We start from the raw sequence: 21,802 nt of genomic DNA on the forward strand, positions 1-21,802 counted from the left end.
TTTTTGCTCTGTCCTGCAACCAGTGCCTTGAGGCCCACGTGCTTGGTGGGCTTTACAAATGAAAGAATTAACTAAATAGCTCTCTATATAGGACGTGTTAATTAGGCTATTTGAATGCTGGAGGTGGATGTGTGACCAAACAGGATAGTAAGGAGAGAAGGGCCAGATAAGTGACTGAATGCAGTGACCGATTAGCACCCTTCTCTTATGTTACTATGCTTTGTTTATTACTAAAAAGTTATGATATTCTTTTATACATAGTAAGGCCACCCCTCACATGACTGAGGGGCAGGGAGGGAAGCTTTCAGGTCACAAAAAGACAAGCATGAACCCCAGTGCACCCAAAGATCAGTGCGGGGCTCAGCCAGGCAGAGTGGAGATAGATATGGAACAGAAGTGAATGAGCCCCAGTACATACTCTCGTGCAAGAACAATGGGGATCTGCCAAGCTTGCACACCTGAAAATCCCTTTAACATAATGTTTTCCTTTCCCTTTTTTCAGTTTGGATAATCCTTTTTGTGTGCAAAATCCCTGTATTTTTATACTAGCCCTCTCCTCTACTAAGAGTGAGGCAAAACTGCTCTGTTATAGATTAATCCTGCACACCTGCTACAAATTGTCTTCTCGAACCCCCTCACCAGAGGACTTTCAAAAAGCTTGTAAATATGGACTCTGTGGCTTGTGCTTCCTCTGCAAGTTCAGAAACAAAAATAACACTTTATTGTTGAATGAGGATGTGCCTATAATATTCTCTGAATATCTTGCTGTGCAGAAGTGGTGGTGGTGGTGTGGCACACAGCCTGAGAAATGTCACTAAACAAGTTTGGTCTAAACTCCACAGGTAGATTGCTTCTGTACAAATAACGTGAAATATAAAGGGTAGTGTTATTTCGTCTCACCAAAATGATTGTCTTGTCATGGTGGGCTATACAGCAGCATTCCACCTGATTTACTCATACCTGTACAGTCTTAAAGAACTGTAAGATAAGCATCTGATAAACTGTGTTTTACGACAACATTTTGAACCATTGTCTGATCTGGTGTTTTTGTGTGAAAACCTGTGTTTCCTGTATTTGCTTTTATCTTTGTCAAGTTATCTGTTTTGTTACTCTTCTTGGTTTGTTTCATGCAGTTATGTGCCTTTCCTTATAACACATTCTTTCAATCTGTTTATCCTAATGTTGATGAGTTTGGGTGGGTGATCGTGTTCCTATAATGGCCTTTCAGATAACAAACGTTTTTCTTCAATGGTCCAGCTGTGCACCATCCTTAAATATATCATTGTAGTGCTAATTATCACTCTTTATTTTAACAATTCTTCAACACATTTGATTGATTATATGCAGCTACATGCTACACAGCAGGAGTCTGTAACCTGTGGCGTGCTAAGCATTTTGGACTGCAATTCCAATCATCCCCAGCCAGACTTGTCAATGGTGAAGGGTCACAGGAGTTGTAGTTCACAACATCTGCGAGCCACAGGTTGCAGAGCCATGGTGTACAATTTTCGGATAACTTTTAGGGGAGATTAGTGCTGGGAAAGTGTACACTGAATACAAATGTAAGCGCAGTACTTAAATGCTGTTTGCTGCACAGTTTCATGCTTTATACTTTCATGCAAAATACAAATAAAGGACTGGGTAATTTGTTTACTTGTGTGTGTAACTTTGGGTTGGTTCTTCCTGTGAAATTGTGGTATTTGTTTTACAGAGAAGGCAAAAGCCAACAATGGGCGTGTTTTGGTTCACTGCTTAGCTGGAATTTCTCGCTCTGCCACCATTGCTATTGCATACATCATGAACCGGATGGACATGTCCTTGGATGAAGCCTACAGGTAAGTGGATTGGTGGCAGGTTGAAACTGAAAAATGGTGAGGAGGATGAAGCTGGTGGAAAGGTTATTAGTTTCCAGAGTGGGCACCTGGTTATGGGCCTGCCCCATTTTCACTCTTTCAAATCTGTCACGTTTTAAAAGATGCTGGAGAATGGGTTGATGACCCAGAAAGTCCTATTATCATCCAATTCTTAACCTTAGTATTCGACTGGCGCTCCTTATATTGTGAATGTTTTTAATTTATCCAAAAAGGTTTTTCCGCTAGGGTCACGGAGAAAAATTTATATTTTTCTGGCTCTGCATAATCTAGAAGTGCTATTCATCAAGGGCGGCAAGCTATGTTCGTTTCTATTGCACTTATTTGAGCAGGAACAGTTTTTTCTTGTATATCCTCTTTTTAGAGGGGCTTTTGTGGAAACCATCTAAGCCTACTACTATTTCATAGAGGGTCTTTTGTAGAAAGCATCTAAGCCTACTATTTCAAGAAGGGGAAAGGAGAGTGTATTAGCTTGTGTGATTTATGCACCGCCACTTTCCTCCTAGCACTCATAATGGATCCACTATGTTGCATGTTGTCTCTTGGAACGTTGCTGGCCTGGTGAACAGATTAAAAGATCCAGACTTGGTCTCTTTTTCTTTTTAACCAATTTGATCCTATTATGCTACAAGAGACTTGCTCTATTAATCTTCCTGAGATTTTTGATTTATATATGTTTCTATTGTAAGGATGCAGGAGGAGACTGACACAGGTGGTACAGTGATTGCCATAGACCTTTATTAGCCAAGAAAATAAAGAGAAAACCTAACTTTCCCCATTTCTAAGAAGGGGTTCCCTGCCTCAACTAAAATACTAGGGGTGTTGTCGGAATGCCCTGTGAAGTTTCCATCTCTGTCCCTTACACTTATAAATAAACTAAAGGATGCACAAGTGTTCTTGGTCCAGGAGAATGACATCCTTCTCCTTCTCCTTCTCCTGGTCTTTGTATCACAGTTTTGGTCATGATTTGCCTTACAAATTCTTTGCTAGGGGGAATGAGTCTCATCCCCTGGTCCACGTATTTCACAAAAGGATTGCCAATATTGTAACACTCTCAGAAACGTCTCCCTTTGTCACTCCACAGGGAATGATTCCCTTCCCCTGGTTGTATTTTTCACACTGTGATAATTGGGGGGGGGGGGGGGAATTACTCCTTTCTCAGAGCTTCTTTACTTGGTACTTGCCTCTGGTTTTATCTACCCTTCCTCTGGCCTATTTCAGGTTTCTCCTTTCTTGTTTCAGTAACCAGGAGAATGACTTCCTTCTCCTGGTATCCTGATTTTTCATAAGTCCACACAAAACCAGGGGGGAATGACTCCCTTCCCATGGCCTCTCCTCTTTAGGATTTCTTAGCAACACAGTTCACACAGACGTAGGGTCCTCGACCCAGGCCTTTCCCCTCTATGGCCCACTTGGTTCACTAGCCTGCCAAGTACTGCCAGATGTTTTCACGTTTTTTCCCTTCTTAGCTGCAGGTCCCAAACCCGTATTTCCCGGGCTTCGTTTAGTAGGCAGGCTGGTTCACTAACCTGCCAAGCACTGCCATGAGTAGGATGCACTTGCTTCCTTATTCTCTTTTATTGCAAGTCCCGACTCGTGTTTATCTGTTCTCTCTATTCTGGTACGTGGTCAGACTTGGTTTATTTGGGAATTTATGGTAGCCCCTCTTCAGATAGTCTTTCTCATAATCTTGCCCAATTAATCTTTCTATGAAAGGGAATCCTTTGACACCCCTGTTCTTGGCTTCTCTGTATATTTTATATGTTATATACAACCCTCTCTTATACCCACCAGCCGGACCGAGCTTCCCCTACGTTCAAGTACCCTCTCGTCTGGCTCTGGTCTGTCCTGGAACTTGCACTCAGGTCTTCTGCTGCTTCCGCACACAACTTCCCTGCTTTGGCGGCGCTCTGCAGCTGCTGACCTTCAATCTTTCCTCCCAGCTTAGACGGTGCACAGATGCTTCTTGCCCTCTGACAGTGTCCCGGTCTTTTGCTTCTCCTATCTCCTGTGCTGAACCGTGGCCTTCCTACCGGCTCCTCCAGGGATGGCTTGATGACAAGGCAAGTCCTTCTTTCCTTTTTATTGTATCTGGGGAAAATATCTAGAATGCTCATTCGAGTTCTCGTCAGTGTTCATCGTTCCACACAGCTGCCTCGTCTGAGTACTTAAATGTGTCTTGTCTGGGTAGTCCCTACTCTTATTCATCTCAGTAGGAGTTGGGCGATGAGCCATACAAATGCATAAGGAAATCTAGGACTTGGTACTGAGGTTTGTGGGTTTGGGAGGTGTATTGCGTGTGGGTGGAGGGTTGGAATACTACATTCTCCCAAGATGTTCTCCTCTTGTCTCCAGAGCGGAAGTCTCTTCCCAGAAGATCCTCCAAATGAGTACCACCCCCAGGGGCACTATCGTGGTAGCAGCCTGGCCTCATGGGAAGGGGCTCCACCTCTGGGAGAAGTGACATCTCTGGATTCATCACACTATGTTAATGCTTCTCCAAGTAAGAGGGGTAGGAATTGTGGTGGGCTAGTGACTCATATTTTGAGACATCTGAAATACATTAACATCATGAAATCCTTTGCATTAAATACCCTCTTAATAATGGACATCATTTGGGTTAAAGGAGAGATTTGGGGACTGTTATATTTTTATAATGCTCGAGGGTGGACTGACGTAAAGGCTCCCTTAACTTTGGTGTATGAAATAAGAACCATGGGTACCCATGTCTTTGTTTATGGAAACAGGTGGGCCCTAGTATTGGAACACTATGGCGCTTTGCTCTGAATTAGAGTAGGTTGATTATATAGCTGCAAGGTCATGGGTAGTTGGAGGTGGCGCCCTACCTCCTTTGGTATAGAGAAGAAACTGGTTCCCAGATACCTTGCACTTGGTATATAGAAAAGGATAAATATCCGCACAGTGTTTTAGTGGGTTCAGTGGTATTTATCAGAAGAAGACATAGGGCCTCATTACGAGTTTGGAGGCAGCCATGCCCTTATTAAGGGCATGGCTGCCTCCAAACTCGGGTCCGGTTTCCTTGAATGAGGAATTACCGGGCCATTCCAACCTTGGAGGACCCGTTAATTCCTCATTCAATGTACCCATCCCCATTTGAACCCCCATAGGGCTTAATGGGGAGGGAGCTAACAGGCCCGTTAATAACGGGCCCGTTGTTAGCTCCCTGGTCCTCTCGCGGGACCCGCAAAGGACGTCTGGTCTGACCAGACGCCCAGAGCAGGTCCCGCAAGGGGACCTCGTAATAGGGTGGAATGGGTTTAACGGCGCCGGAACCTTTACAGGCGCTTTTAAACCCATTCCGCCTGACTATTGGTGTGGCTGGTGCAGAGAGCTATGGTGTGGCAACGTCAAGCTGCTCGAGAGGGCTTGGAAGGCTGGACTGGAAGAATCCAGTGGCCCAACGGTGCATGGGAAGGCACTTCGGACCACAAGTAGCAGTGGAAGAGGTGAGTGGAGGGCCGAAGGACCAGGGGGAAGCCCCGGAAGGAGGGGAGCTAAGGGCCTCAACATGAATACTGAGAGGGGAGAGACAGAACAGGCCCGCCTGAAGTCTGGGGGGGTGGACTCCCTCGCCCACCCCCTCCGCGCCCCCCCCCCCACAGAGCCAAGAGAGCATGTGGGAGAGTGGGGAACCTACACTGGGGAGTTGGACCTAGCGGTGGGTCCCCGCAGGAAGTTGCATGAGAAGCCCCCAAAGGCGTGCCACTAAGCCCGAAAGACGCCACAGGGGGAACCCCGAGCCAGAAGGCTGGTATGGAGGTGGGCCCAGGATCTGGCTGATGAACTAAGAGGGGCTCTGAAGTACTGGGACTCCACACTTCGAGGTGGAAGCCACAGACATCGGGGGAGGGAGGGTCTCTAGCTTGGGTGCACCAAAACACCGGAAGGAGCACATCCGAGACAAGACCAGAGGCAAAGGGAGAGATTTTGGCCAAGAGGTGTGAGAGGAGGAGAGGGTGATCCTCCAGATGCCAGGTACAAACGGGAAGACTACCCCAGCCCGGCAGAAAGCCCCCGCCCCCGTCCCAGGAGGGTCAGCTTAGAGCACTGTTGGTGACAGCGAACTGAGGAAGCGTCGCCTGTTAAACAGGAGTGGCGGGCAGAGAGTATCAGGAAGGACCAGTGAGGGGACAGAATGACCCTCAGCAAAGATGACGTAAAGGAATGCCTCAGAGACCTGGTGTGTAGAACGACAACCACCTTCCAGGACCAGTTTGCGATGCTGCAAGAAGAATTGAGAAGCTCCTTGATGGAGGTTGAGGGGGAGGAGAAGAACCTGGACGACAGGGTGGACATCACTGAGCAAGGCTTATCAGAAGTCTCAGAAGAGGTGAAGAAAAATGGTGAACTACTGGAGCATGTAGCCAGGGTCACCCATAACTTAGAGCTGCAGGCGGAAGACTTGGAGAATCGATCGAGTCGATCCAACATTCGAATCAAAGGGCTTAATGAATCTGTTCAGGATGTGGAAATTAGGGGGCACAATCCAGCAGTGCATGGGGAACCTGCTGCTAGATACGTAATCGGACAATGTGGGGATAGACCGAATTCATAGTCTGACCCAGGAGATCAGGTCTGGGAGCCAGACAGACAGAGGTTCTGGTGGCCCTCACCTCGTAAGGAGAGCCTTCTGCAAGCAGCAAGATGGCAAGTGCATATAACGGTGAACGGCTCACAGGTCCAGCTGTTCCAAGACCTGGCACTGACAACCCTACAAAAATGAAGGGCTATGGGGCCGGTGACAAAAGCACTCCTCGATAGACAAATACAATATAAGTGGACTTTCACGTTTGGCCTATTCTTCACTTTGGATGGAACACAACACTGCATTACAACGAAGGCAGAGGGCCTGGTGCTTCTACACCTGGAAGAGGAAGATGAGCCGATGTGCAATAATAGGCCCTCACCATCACGAGGATACAGACAGTGGGAATGGTCCAACGGATACGGGAAGAGGAGCATGCCTGAAAGGCCCCCTGGGGAGAGCGATGGAGGGTTCAGTGTGAGAGGGGTGGGTAGGATAGGCCCCCGAGCCGGGAAAGGAGGAGGTGGGAAAAGTAGAAGGTCTAAGGGTCCCGAGAGGGAGACCGGGTAGGCGGACGAGACCATGGAAAGCGGACGGGTGGGGGGTGTAGTCAACCTTCAATGGGGTGGGCCCCAGGTGATTATTCGGACCAGAGCCTTGGGATGTTTTCCGGAGGGTATCATAGGGTCTCTGGCTCAAACCTGGGAGGATCGAGGGGCATGGGGGAGGGAGGGAAAGGGGTGTTTAGGGGGAGTTGGGAGTTTTGGAGGAGTTGGGGAAAGGGGAGTTGAGGGGAGGAAGCGAGGGAGGGGATAGTGGGGCCTGGCTGCAACAGGATCAGTGGAAGGCTAACCGAAAAATAAAGGCAGTACAGTAGATATGAGGAAGTGCATTCAAAATAATGTCACATAACGTCGGGCCTGAATTCCCCTGTAAAGCGCAAAAAGGTGGAATCGCTAATTAAAAGGGGACAAGTAGATGTCATTATGCTACAGGAGACGCATGTAAAGAAAGCAGACAAGCCCACCATCAGGTTGAGGAAGTTCTCACGGCTAGATCAGGTTAATGCTCATGGGAAAACCGCAGGAGTCTTGATAGGATTCAGGGACACGCTTAGGGGCAGGCTTCTACACACCAAAGCCGTGGGGGGCGGGTTGGCGTGGGGGGGGTGTCAGATACCTCTTGCAAGTACAGTTAGAATATAAACAAGTGACCATGGCGACGGTATATGTACCAAACACAGGACAGAATGGATTCCTGCAGGAGGTGGTGGCCAAAGAACGATTGGCAGTGGGAGATAACCACACAGGAGATTTCAATATGGCATGGAATCCTGCATTGGCTAGGAGCTTCAAGGGGTGTCAGGAAGCGGCTGCTCCCTCGCGAGCTCTGTTGGTGGGCTTTGATAACCTGACCCTCAGGGAAATCTGGCAGACCAAGAGGGGAGGATAAGGAGGCTATACATGCTTTTCGCAAGCTTATATTTATATTTTATATTTCATTGTTTTATATAACGCGCCTAGTACCATACCTGAGTTTGGTTTCTAAGCACAGATCCGGGATTCGAATCTCTGTTGCTCTGCGTGGTCTTGCTTCCAAGACCAGCACGTTTCCCCTGTTATCCTCCGTTCACTTCAATCACTATCCAGAATAGACTGTGTGGATGGCGAACAAACTGATGGGAGAGGTGAGGAATGCAGAAGAGGGGTCCATTTCACTATCTGATTATGCCCCACTGTTAGTGACTGTAAGGGACCACGGACCTGCTAAATGATATAAATAAGGCAGAGGCAAAAGGAGACCAACTCGATGGGTACTTTGCTCTGATTGACACTCCTGATGTTATGTAACGGGGTATTTGGGACGGCTTTAAGGCAGTGATTGAGGGGGTAACTCATAACCCTCCGAGCGAAAAGAGGAGGAGGAAATGCCTGAGTCCTACATAACAAGTTGAAGGCTATCTGGGGTCAGCTGGAACTGTTGCGCACTTGTAGAGCTGAAATGTCTCTGCTGGGGGCAAAACAGAGATAATATGTGAAGGCCAACAAGGTGGATAGGATGCTGGCTTGGCAGCTAAAGGGAGCAGAAGTGCATGATCAAGAAGCTGCTGCCAGGGGCTTTGGGGCGAGTATTGTTTGTAAAATGATAAATGCCAATAAATACACTTTAAAAAATAGAAATAGTAATTTGTTTTTGGAGACAATTTGAAAGAGGTCTCACATGTTAACTCTTTAGAATAACACCAGAACTCATTTGTTTCTAAAACTGTTTGTACATGATTTTTAAGGACATGTAGTGACAAATATGAAGCATTTATAATTGCACTTAATAAATGTTAATGCAAATTGTGTGTCAAGTTCCTATGAATTGCATTTTCGGAAATATTTTATATTGCACGTCAGGTATAACATGATTTACCACACCTACTTGCATTGAAATTTTTAGTGCCTTTTTAACCCCTTTCCTCTCTGCTAATGAGATGGGCCTAGAATGAGTGCATGCCCCAAATTATTTGCTCCTCTTGTCATATCCAGTACCCTCCTTCTCTTGTCTCTTCCCCCTCCTGATTCTCACAGTTTCCTTCAATTCTTACTCTTTTACCTTAACAACTTTATCTTATTCCTGGCATGACTATTTTTTAAGTGTCATCTTTTTATGTTACCGTGGTGTGAAAGCCTCGGGATCAAAACATTGTATATAAATCCAAGAACCTCAAATCTTTCTCCATGCAGAACTCAAACCTGGATAATTGATCAAAACATGTTTTAAATATAGTTTTTACTCTTGTAAGTTCCCCACAATTTCATTGCAAGTGATCTTACATTAATAGATCTTACTTATTTGTCTTACATGTGTTTTATTATATTCTGCAGGTTTGTCAAGGAGAAAAGGCCTACTATTTCACCCAATTTTAACTTTCTTGGCCAACTTCTTGACTTTGAGAAGAAGATTAAAGCAAAGACTGGGCAGGCTGTTACTGTGAGCAAGCTGAAGATACTGCACATGGAGAAAGCAAATGAGCATGGGTCTGCCCTTGAAAGCAGACAAGTCGTGGGGCCTTCTGCTAACCTGCATTGTAGCACCTCTACCTCAGAGACTGGGGAGCAGATATTGGTGGTTACTGCAGCTCTTCCACAGCCAGTCACCACTGAAGTGACTCCTCTGCTCCAAGGCATCAATGGACTGCATCTTTCTTCAGCCGACTGGGCTGGGGATAGCATTAGACTCAAGCGATCCTTTTCATTGGACATCAAATCTGTGCCATATTCCACTGGTGTCCATGGTGTTTCTGGATCCACATCCTCGGAAGACATTTTGGAGTGCTACAAACCATCAACTGCATTGGAGGGCACCATGAAGCCAAGCCAGTTTTCCCCAGTCCAGGAAGTTTCGGAGCAGACCCCAGAACCCAGCCCAGACAAGGAGGAGGCAAGCTCAGCAGAGACACTCCCCGGCACACGGCCAGTCGACAATAAAAGCAGCCGAATGCATTCAAATAGAAATGCCAGCCAAACACCCAGGTCACTGCTGCACCCACTGCATCGAAGTGGGAGCATGGAGGACAACTACAGAACCAATTTTCTTTTTGGTCTTTCCACTAGCCAGCAGCATTTGACCAAATCTGCTGCAGGGTTGGGTCTCAAGGGATGGCACTCAGACATTTTGACTCCACAAACATCCACAACCTCGGTGACTAATAGCTGGTACTTCGCCACAGAAACTTCCCATTTTTACTCTGCATCTGCCATCTATGGAAGTAGCAACACTGCCACTTATTCCACCTACAGCTGTGGTCAGCTACCCACTGGGTGTGATGCTGCCAGTGCTGTGCTTCGGAGACAGAAGACTAGCGATCGTGGAGACTCTCGGCGGAGCTGGCATGAGGAGAGCTCCTTTGAGAAACAGTTCAAGAGAAGAAGCTGCCAGATGGAATTTGGGGACAGTATGTCAGAGACTCGGTCTCGTGAAGAACTTGGTAAAGTTGGCAGCCAATCAAGTTTCTCTGGCAGCATTGAGATCATTGAAGTATCTTAAGAAAAGGCAAAAGAAAAACTTTTCCCTGTCAATCTGAAACAACAATTATACTTTTGCAGAAGGATTACAATGAAAGTGATTTGATTATTTTGTACAGCAATGGGCTGTACCAGCTGCACCTGGGAGAAAATAAAACATGTTATTATCCTCTCCCTCCCTTACCTCTTCCTTTCCCAAAGCACCCATCTCCCATGGAGCAAATGCACGATGTTAAATTGCACATGTTTTGAACTGCTGAACTGGAAGAAATTGTTTTGAAGGAACTTTTCACGAGCCACTATCTGTGGTACTACATGGTTTAATCACACTGTCAGAAATTGATGTATGTGTCAGCAATGCACCTTAGACTGAAGATAAAGCCTAGTAGTGGGGAGAATGAAAGGAGGACAATGTATGTGTCAGAGCATTGTCATCTTTTTGCAGTTCTCAAATGTTCATCCAAATAAAGGCATTTGGTGTGCCAGGTCTCAGTTGGAGAGACCTAATTTCAATTGTTTTTTTTTTAATATGTGGCACGAGAGAAAGGCCAAATTAGTAAAATCTGGGGCGGAAGCAAAAGTCCCAAAAAGTTATAGCACATACAATTAAAGAGGTGGAGCTATATGCATGGACATTTGTTACTAATGCATTTCAGAAGGCAAGGAATGGAAAACACGTTTTTTTAATGGGCATATATAGATGTTCTTTTCAATAGCAACAATATGACATACACAGGACTTGTATTCATTGTCATTGGCATACCCTCCCATAGTGCAGATTTGTTTTTAAAATGTAAATTATCACCCACACAAAAACACACTGTCTGGAAATGACTGGCTAATTATAAAAGATCACACTGTTCAATTATGTGTTATCACTGTATTGGCCACAACATAGAAGGTAAATCAGTATCTGTGTTGGGATTCCATACAGCCTTCGAAAATGTCATTAACCGGAAACTTGACTTAGACCCACCTCCCCCAAATACAAACGCCCCCTTCCTCCACAATCTCAGTGTAGCTGTACATGTCATCTTTTCATGCCTCACATATTTAAAATGCATGTTAAAAGTAATGTGTGGGCCCTGTGCTGCCTTAAAGCTGCCTGAAAATTGCAAAGCCTAATTCGCAAACCATGGGTCACCCAGCCGCTGGTCTCCCTGACAAATAAGCAAGCAGATCAATTCCTGGTCCATGACTCAGATCTAACCTTGGTAAGGTTGTGAATAGATCTCCTTTATTTAACTCCTTTCCCGCACAAATGACATGTGAGTATAAGTATTGTGCATGTGTATCTACATATTCATGTAGATTATTGTCTCGTAAGTGCGTATCCAGGCCACCCGTAAATATAAAAAATAATCTTGTAGAAAATAAGTAATGTTTGCTGTATGTTTGCACAACGTCCAAACATGCAGAAACAGCTGGCACAGGACTGTAGAGACTGAACATTGGATGTTAAACAATGGAAAGACAGTTTAAATGTTCTCCCTCTGCTTTAAAGATTGTATTACAGTTAACGGTGTTGGCTACTGCCCATACATTGAAAAATCGATGAAGTAACAGGTGGAAACAATGTGGCATGCTTGCTGAAATATCTTCTGTGGAGCATCACCATTATTTTCATTCACACTTACTGGCAAAACTTTTCACGCAAATGTGGGATTGGCAGAACATCTTGCCTAGCCTTGTAAATCATCAGCCAATCTTCTTGGCTCTATTTTTCTTTTTATCTTAAAGCTGTCGTAGATATGCCAGACTCGAGAGTGTACAAGTTCTGCTCAATACATAGATGATGGTCCTTATATGTGCTCTGCAATAACTGTCATTTGCTTTCTGTGCAATGTCGGTTTTATGTAAACTGAGTTCCAGGGTAAAATTATGCTAATTGTTAGGTGGATGTATTCCAGGGATTTCTTTTAGATTCTAGATGACATGATTATAAGTGAGAAGGACAATTTATATAGCCCATGCTGCATATTTAACCACAGTTTAAAAACATGTGACGGCTAGATGCGTTTTTAGATTTGTCATGTTACCATGCACTTTCACGTGATACTGGAAATTCATACTAATATTTCAACCTACTCATGGGCTGTTTTTGCAAACCTGCTCATTACTGTGTAATAAGGATTCCAACAGTAATTCTATAGGTACATTTCGGTTCCCAGGAGATGAGTCCAGGGCCACGCATAGTTTAGGATCTGGCTACAAATCTAACCCCCAGTACAGGATACTGGTTGTGCTTTAGCCTCTGTGTTGAAAATGCACTCGCCACCTCAATTCTATACAACCACGCAGAACACAATTTCTTACTCGCTAAGAAGCAGTTTTGACTAGCCACAATGGCTGGTTTCGGGTGCAGATTTTTTTTAACCCTACTTTAGCGCATTGATAATAGACTACCAAATGAAATGAACCCTTAGAGCTATTCAAAGTACTGGAAGAAAAATAGAATACCATGGTGGTAAGAATTCTACTTGTCTGTTTTGCACACGTGTCATATTTTATAATGTAGTTCTTGAGAAAATATTTTAATTGCTGGATCTGTATTATCCTCTGATCAGCTCCTCCTTATTCTAATATGTAGTATCGTTCACGCCAGTGTTTTTTTATAGAGGTGTTCTGGTACGTTTACTTTGTGCTTAAGTAAAACAGTGTCTTGCATCATCCCGTCTTCACCTGCTGTAGTGAAATAAGGCAAGGTTGAAAGTGGTCATTAATTATATGATGTATGTTGGTGAATTATCAGTAAGACTTGCCTTGTAAATGAGAGTAGAAAATGTAACTGAATCTTAGGGAAAGTTAATTGTGGCTTGACCTAAAGATTGTTCTGTAATCTAAAAGGTTGTTTCGGCTGCATTTACGGCTGTAGATTGTGTCCCAAGTTTCCCCGTCGCATGCATGAGCAAGCCACCCACTTCTGTTAGTTGGAATTCTGGGATTTTTAGTCCTTATTTACAAGGTAAAAGACTAAAATTCCTAAGAAAATTTCGACTCAATTGCTTACTTGTGCAAGAAATGGGTAGACTTCAGAGCTGTATATAATATCTTGTGACCTTCATTTCACAACACAATAAATCGTGCTGCATTGTCTTCGAGGAGCTTACAATTCTATGTACTGTTTGGGGCTTAATGCATTTAGACAATTGTCCAAGCTCCTTAGTGTTTAGTAATGGCTTTCAAATGGCACCTGATGGCATAAAGAACAGCTTCCACCTAGAAGAATAGTCTAAAGGCGCAATCTCCATGCACAGATTGATAAACTGGTACTGATTCAAGCATCCTCTTGATTGTTTGTGTTCCAAGCTCTTCGATATTCTTTGCAATTGTTTCTTTCTCATGCAAACCATTGACCCCTGCCACCCAAGTCTCCCATTTGAATGTGTTTAAATGGAAGATGGCTCTTGTTAACAATCAAGGATGACTCTGTCAGAGTTTAGCCACACTACACACACACTTGTGCTAATCTGTTCAACCCTAGTCATGGAGTCAGAAACGCAGTCTTGTTCTACCTCCTAGTCAAGTTGACTTTCAACCACCTTCACAAAGATTCCTGTACATGTAACATATTTAAACTATGGTGAGTACTCAGGGCTTCCTTTAAGTCTGTTTATTTGTTAGGATGATTTTACCTTCAATTTTACAAGGACCTCAACAAAGATTGAATTCTAAGATTGTAAGGTACTACCTGTAATAAATTCCGATCTTTGCGATTGGGAAGTTGTGAATGTAGTTTCTGCTGTAGCCATTGTTTTTTATTTTAAATGGGTGTTTGTTATTATTTGGGTGAAGTGAACAGTATTCTTCTACACACAGTGTGATAGTCGTAAAGTTCTGTGTGCCTGTTTCCACTTTATCCAACAGGCAGATGGGTAAATTCGAGCTCAAAAATATGGTTGGTACATGCATTGAATTTCTTTAATGATGCCAATCATGTAGTTGCTATTTATTTCCTGAACTTCATCACTACCAGTTGTGTTCCACCTGTATGGTACTTGCAGTTGAAAAACAAAACGTTTCCATTGTACAATATACTAGACAACTGGTTCACATTGATCTTTAATCTTTAATGCACTTGCTTTCCTCGTGTACTACTTTTTGTATTATAGAGGCTTGCCTTTTCAGACAACCTGATGAATACAATACATTTATGCATGAGTATAAGCAATCTGCACAAATACTCTTCTAGGAAGAAATACCTTTTAAATGGCATAAAGCCTCTTTGTAATTGGCCATTTTGAGAAACCAATATCTGCTCAAAGTCCTTATGAGTGGTGTAAGGTGAAATATTGGGTATTACTATGGAAATACATTGAACCTATCAGGGTTTGGGTAAACGCAATACCTTCTGTTTCACAGATTCCACAGCCACAAAATTAACATGGGAAAGTAGTTTGTATTGACAAACGTAGTAAACCTTCAGCGAGGAGTCACTTTCATGGGCACACCATAACGTCAAACTAATCTGTGACCAGCTGGGGAGCCACCTTGAGTCCACTTCAGACACATACACTATGGTACTCCACAGAAAGCCAATCGCACATAAATGTGCTAGACCTTTTAGCGGTCTTCAGCGCTCTGAAATCGTTTATACAGATAATTCGAAATTCAAAGGTCCTTATAAGAACCTACAGCATGACTGCCATTTTCTGTATCAACAAGCAGGGAGGGACAAGATGAACTGACCCTCGCTGCATGCCTCTGTCAACTTTAAATCCGGCTGCATCATCTACAAGGCTGTCATCCTGAAGTCCCCAAACGTACCTCCCTAAAATAGTCAGCATCTCCAGAGGCCTATGATCCACCTGAAGTAGGGACATGTGCAGACTTTCATTCTGCCGGTGCAGGAAGGAACAAAATAAAAAACGGGCCTTCTGTCCACGCCCAAGACTCTGGAACCTCCTCCCCCGTCAACATCCGACTCGCCCCATCGCTTCTACAACTCATGAATGAGCGCAAGACCCTCCTCTTCAAGGAATGGCACCTCCTTAACGCATAGGTCCATACACTGTCCACTCCCGACCATACCTGAGACTGTTTGACCAGATCTCCCCCACCCCTTGGTTCTCTGCTCCCTAACCTTGTTAATGGGACACTGAAATATGCTATTCATTTCCCCCATTGCCACTAATGCCTTGGTAGCACCAAATTGGCAATCCCCAATTTGGTATTCAGACTTGTTGCAGCTCAGGGCAGATGGTCCATTATAACTTTCAGTGACTGGGGGGGGGAGGGGGGGGGGGGTTTGGGGGATATTGCATCCCTCCCTGATATCATTGAAACTAGCGGTTTGGTACCCGTGAGCTAGTATTTGCCCATTTAGGTCTTTACGGTCAGAATATGGAGATTATGCAGGCTGACCGGGAATGATCCACGAGGTCCCAATATAAGAGCAAGTGGACCAGTTTGGGCTTCTGAATGCTGGAGCATTCAGTGATACTCCTACGTCCCGTCCCCTTTCCTCCATACTTATGGGACATCTCTCCGTCCTGTGGGACTGGACCGGAGCACTTTGTAAAAAGCATCCAATTTTTTTTTCAAAAATGTGTTCCTCTCTTTCTTGCGCGGGGCCCGGCACGCGGCCGTAACCCCGCCCACCTTGGCTCCGCATCGCCATTCAGTCCTTTTCTCCGCTCGTTCGCGACTGGACGCACTTGCATCCGCTGAAGATTTTCTTCCCTTTTTTCCTCTCTGGCTCTCGCTAGCGATCGTGTCCTAGTCTGTCGTTCAAACTAGACTTTACAGATTGTTCATCATGTCACTGATGCTTCGCGAGGGAGGATCCCCATCCTCTTTATTTAGAGTGTTTGGGTCCGGATCACCGTTGGGACTCCTGTTTTTAATGCGATTCCCTTTCGGTCCGGGCACTTCAACGTCGGTTGGAGCGGTGGGAGGAGGTGTTTCGACGAACTCCTCCTTCGCATTTTCAGGCGTTCATCGACGAAAAGAAGAAACGCCCGGTAAATTCTTTACTTTTCAGAGCACCCCGGCCGGGGGATACCTTTCCGGGTTCCTCCCGGGCCTGGAGGGTCGTTGATCGCTCGGTAACCGGGGTTTGCCCTGAGGTGCCCGTTGGGCCTAATAATTGTACCAGAGTTTTCTCCGAGGGTCTCCGTAAGGGGCCTGTGGATACCGGAGCACGCTCCGAGGCCCCCCCCTGTGGAGGCTGCTTGTAGGCCCAGTTCTACTGAGTCGTGGGGTACCGGAGCTAGCTCTGAGGCCTCTCTATTGGCTTCCCTCAAAAATAACACCGGGGTGCGCCGCGAGGCCTTGGTGGGGCTTGGTGTCACAGAACGGATGTCTGAGGCCCGCGCGAATAAGACTGTTACCAGACCTGGGTCCGAGGTCCCTCGTGCAGAGGCTAAAGCTACCAACATTTCTGAGAGGCCTGACAAGGCCTTATCGGTGAAGGTTTTTCCTCACCGTTCCCGCTCTTGCGGCGACACCAGATCTGTTGAGGGGGCAAAGAAGGAAAATTCTTCTTTTACCAGCAGTGCCGAGGTCCTTCCTGGGAAGGCTATTTTGGCGTTTGGTATGTCGCAGAAACATTCCAGGCCTCATAGTACCGGCTCTGCTGAGGTTCCTTGTGTCAAGGCTAAAGTTAAGACCCCTGATCCATCGACGGGGTCCCCTGCCTCACTTCCTCACGTGCCGCAGTTCCCCTCAGGTGATGAGAAAATGGCGCCCGTTCCTGCCATGACCGCGGCCGGCAGCCATTTTGGGTGCTACCCCTACAACTACGCCATCGGCCTCCAGTGTAGGGCTTGGTTCTGTGGGTGAACATAGAGTTCCTTGTCCGCATCCTTATCGGCCAGTTTGATTGGAATGCCCGGATGCCCCTTCCGCACAATGTTTCGTTGCCTGCTGGATCGGCACCCTTGGTTTATGTGTATACGTCGGGGGAGGGGCCGGTGTGGCACCCTTCCCCGTTATGTCCCTGGAATTATTCCCCTCATGAGACCTCCTCTGGTTCGAAAACAGTCCCCGGAGGATGCCTTTTTCGGCAAATTTCAAATGCTCATGCGTACCGACCCCATGAGGGAATATTTCAAAGGGCTTTTTAGGGAGATATGTCCGCCCGCGCCTCCGGCTCCATCCGTGCCTCCGGTGCTTCTGCCGGCGCCTCCCTTGCCTACGGTGCCTTCCCCGACTCATCCGCCTTTGCCTACTTTGACCCCCGTGGACAAGGCAGCACCCGACACGGTTCAGCAGGATCCTGACCTGTCGGATAACGCGCAAGGCGATCAGGGCAACGAGGACCTGCCCCGCTCTATCAGAGCTTTTCATGACCGGGTACTGGACATGTGCTTCTTGGATGTTCCGGTGCCCGAGGCACCCGCTCCGCAGGAAGGCGTGCTTTCTGGGGCGTTCACCCTGTCTCCTTTGGAGCGTACCGACCTGTTCTTGCAGAAGGATGTTCTGGCCGAGGTCCGCAGGGTCTGGGAAAAGCCACACTCTGGACTTTTCGTCAATAAGAAAATTGATGCACATTACAGACTGCATTCTTTGGAAGAGGTGGCCCTGTCCGCCCTCCTCCACAGTGGTGGCTACAGCCACTTTGCAGTCCAGGCCTGCAGCATCCTCTTCCACGACGGTTACTCATGTTCTGGGAAAGGGTGATAAGCTCCTTGACTCCGTTGGGAGAAAGATTTTCGCCAACTCGGCCTTACAGCTCAGGCAGGCCAATGCCGAACTGGTGTTAGCGGGGGCTAATATGCGGATGTGGAAAGGTCTGTTGGAGTTTGAGGAGTTCATTCCGGTCGAGAAGCTGGAAGACTTCAAAGCGGGATTATCCAACGCCAGGGTCTTGGCCCAGGATCTCCTGGAGGCTGCGGCTCATCACGTAGACACTTCGACTCAGGGCCTTATGCTGGGGGTTGATACCTCATGGCAGGTGTGGCTGCATGCTACCAAATTCTCAAAAGAAGTGCAGGATAAGGTGTTGGACCTTCCGTTTGATGGTAAGGAGCTCTTTCATTCTACAACAGATGTAGAGCTAAACAAGATGAAGGATAGCACTCAGACAGCTAAATCCTTGTCGGTCCTTGTTAAAGCCCCTTTCAAAACCCAGAGACCGTTGTTGCAAAACCGACCCTCCTCTGGCTTTAGGGGCTTCCTAGACCGGAAATCTTGCAGAGTGGATACGCCTTCGGGGAATAACCGCCAGAGGCAACCACAGACTCGGTTTTTCTCCCGCTCCTCAGGTTCAGGTTGCAATGCCATCGAGAAACCTACAAAATGAGGGTTCTCAGCGCTTGCCCGAGACCCCGGTGGGAGGACGCATCGCGTCTCATTGGGAGGCGTGGCAGACCCTCACCGAAGACAGATGGGTCTCGTCAGTCGCTCGGGCGGGCTTCTGCTTACCCCTACCCCACCTTTCAACCCTCTTTTTCAGCTGTCGGGCTCGCCCTCCCTCAAAGCCGAGGTTCAGAAACGTCTGGACCTCAGAGCTCTAGAACCCGTTCCCCTTGGGGAGCGAGGGGAGGCCTTCTACTCCCGGCTGTTTACGGTGCCGAAACCCAACCAGGCTGGCCTGTGCACCATCCTAGACCTTTCCCAGTTCAATCTTTTCCTACCCCAAGAGAAATTCAAGATGATCACGCCCGGCCAGATAGTGTCCTCCTTGCAGATGGGTGATTGGCTCAGCGTGCTGGATCTTCAGGATGCGTACATGCATATTCTGATTTGGAATCCACACAGGAGATACCTCCGTTTCTCTTTGGGAGAGGAGCATTCTAGTTTCGAGTGCTTCCTTTCAGCCTCAGCTCTGCGCCACGTGTCTTCACGAAGATGTTGGTGATTGCGGCCTATCTTCGTCTGCAGGGTATCCATGTGTATCTGTATTTGGACGACTGGCTCTTACGCAGTCCTTGCCCGCTGATAGCAGCGGGCAATCTTCAGTCTCTCCTTCAGCTCCTGTTCCATCTTGGGCTGTCGGTGAACTGGCGGAAATCTTCCATGACGGTCTCGCAGGACTTGATTTTCCTGGCTTTTCGCTGGAACACGATCGACTGCAGAGTGTACCTGACCAGGGACAGAATGGCGGATCTGTTAGCCACGTGTCAGATGTTTGCGCAGTCGGAGAGCATGTCGGCCTGGTGGTTCCAGAGGCTTCTGGGCCTCATGGCCTCGTGCGTGTTGGCTCTTCCTCTTGCTCATCTCAAAATGAGGCAGACTCAAATGGCTCTTCGGAGTTCTTGGCGTCAGGCTGTGGACCCGGATTCCAAGCTGATGATGATTCCGGCTTCCATGAGAGTGGACCTGGAATGGTGATCATCTCTCAGCAACCTGTCGTTGGTGCAGGGTTTCAGGACCCAGCCCCTACGGTGACGATCACAACGGACTCCTCCCTCCTGGGGTGGGGTGCGACGTTAGATCCTCTTCAGGTCTCGGATCTCTGGCCACCTTAGGGCAAGCTCCTCCACATAGATCATTTAGAGCTTCTGGCGATCTTCCTAGTGCTCAGGGCGTTCAGACCGATCATAGCCAACAAGGTGTTCCGCATACGCACGGACAATGCAGTGTCGATGTATTACATCAACAAGCAAGGGGGAACCAAGTCTCCCCCTCTCGTGGACCTGTCCATCCAGATTTGGGAGTGGGCTGTGCTTCATGGTGTTTGGCTGCTTGCAGTGCACATCCCGGGCCAGCTGAATGTCACAGCAGATGCCCTCAGCCGGCGGACAGTGGTCAGCTACGAGTGGGAGTTGAAGGCGGAGGTCCTCTCATGGATTTTCTTGCGTTGGGGCACACCGGAGGTGGACCTCTTCGCTACAGCAGTAAACAAGAAGCTTCCTCAGTATGCCTCCAGAGAGGGGCTGAGAGCCTCCTCTCTGGGGGATGCTCTCGAGATTCCATGGCACAACATGAGAGCTTACGCCCTCCCGCCTCTGCCTATAGTCCATAGAGCAATTTGGAAGCTGAAGAACTCTGAGAACTGTTCCCTTCTACTCATAGCCCCGTGGTGGCAGGCCAGGTTTTGGTTCTCGGAACTTCAACACCTGTTGGTGTATCTGCCGATCAGGTTACCAGTGACCCCCCTGATCTTCATCAGGGGGAACAGCAGATGTGGCACCCCTCCCCACAATTGCTCAGCTTGGTGGTATGGTGCCTGATTTCAAGTCTTTAGAACATCTTAACTTGTCTGCGGATAACATGCGTTTTATCCAGGCAGCTAGAAAACCCTTGACTAGGTCCCAGTACACAAGCAAATGGCTCAGGTTCTGTCATTGGTGTTTGAACAGGCATTTGTACCCAAGGGGGGGCTACATTTGACACAGTTTTGTCCTTTGTATCCTTCTTAGCAGTGTCGGGTGGCCATGTTCTATCATGCAGAACTTACCTTTCAGCGGTTTCCGCTTACCTTTCTACAGACCAATGCTCTTACTCTCTGAATAACCCAGTGGTTGAGACATTTTGCAGGCTTGACACGCCTCTATCCTCCAATTCGTAGTCTGCACCCGTCGTGGGATCTAAATGTAGTCCTGATGGCATTGTCATAAGCCTTTCGAGCAATGGCCACGGTGGACCTCAAGTACCTGTCCTGGAAAGTGTCCTTTTTGGTCGCCGTTACGTCAGCAAGGCAGGTGATTGAGCTCCAGGCCTTGTCGGTGGAGCATCCCTTTTTGGTCTTTCACAAGGATAAGGTAGTCCTACGGACGAATCCTGCTTTCCTGCCGAAGGTGGTAACTGAATTCCATCTGAATCAGTCGATCTCCCTGCCAGTCTTTTTTCCGAACCCTACCTCAAAGGCAGAAAGGGTTCTGCATTGTCTCGATGTCAGAAGGGCTCTTAAGTTCTATCAGGACAAAACTTCCGAGCTTAGGAGTTCTTCTCAACTGTTTGTGACTTTTGGTAACTAACAGGGTAAGCAGGCGTTTAAGGCGACTATTTCTCGGTGGATCGCTGCCTGCATTACGGAGTCTTTCACAGTCCAAGGGCTGAAACCTCCTAAGGGTATTCATGCACACCAAGGCAGCCGCGGTTGCTTTTCAGAAATATGTCCCCTGGGAGGCCATTGCTAGGGCAGCTACTTGGGCCTCCCCATCTGCTTTTTGTAAGCATTATTGTCTTGACATCAGCTCAAGAGCTGATGCTCCGTTTGGTCAGGCTGTGCTGAAGAACCTTTTTTCAGTAAGGGGTATTTCCATCCACCCGTAGTTCCTGTTAAGAGTGCTTGGGAATCTCCCATAAGTATGGAGGAAAGGGGACGGGACATAGGAGTATAGCCAGGTTACTCACTGTAGTGACCACCTTACTCCTAGTCCATAGTAGTCCCCTTTCCTCCATACGCCCGCCCGCCGTCCCCTCTAATAAGGTTCCTCTGTTATTACTAATAGGTCTCTGGTCTGGCGATAGAAAAGGACTGA

At 47.1% G+C, this 21,802-nt stretch overlaps 1 protein-coding gene across 2 annotated transcripts in view; it reads left to right on the top strand.

Annotated features, from left to right (window-relative positions):
• Nucleotides 1-10,943, top strand: part of DUSP16 (dual specificity phosphatase 16) — a 707,767-nt gene extending 696,824 nt beyond the window's left edge. For both annotated transcript variants that reach the window (XM_069628708.1, XM_069628709.1), the window contains 2 exons: nt 1,712-1,835; nt 9,291-10,943. In XM_069628708.1, the coding sequence (XP_069484809.1) occupies nt 1,712-1,835; nt 9,291-10,452 (1,286 nt within the window). In that variant the 3' untranslated portion in view covers nt 10,453-10,943. The remainder of the gene's footprint in view (nt 1-1,711; nt 1,836-9,290) is intronic.
• Nucleotides 10,944-21,802: the final 10,859 nt, after the last annotated feature.

The sequence above is a fragment of the Ambystoma mexicanum genome, chromosome 12, assembly GCF_040938575.1.
Source record: "Ambystoma mexicanum isolate Mex_15411 chromosome 12, UKY_AmexF1_1, whole genome shotgun sequence".
NCBI lineage: Eukaryota > Metazoa > Chordata > Amphibia > Caudata > Ambystomatidae > Ambystoma > Ambystoma mexicanum.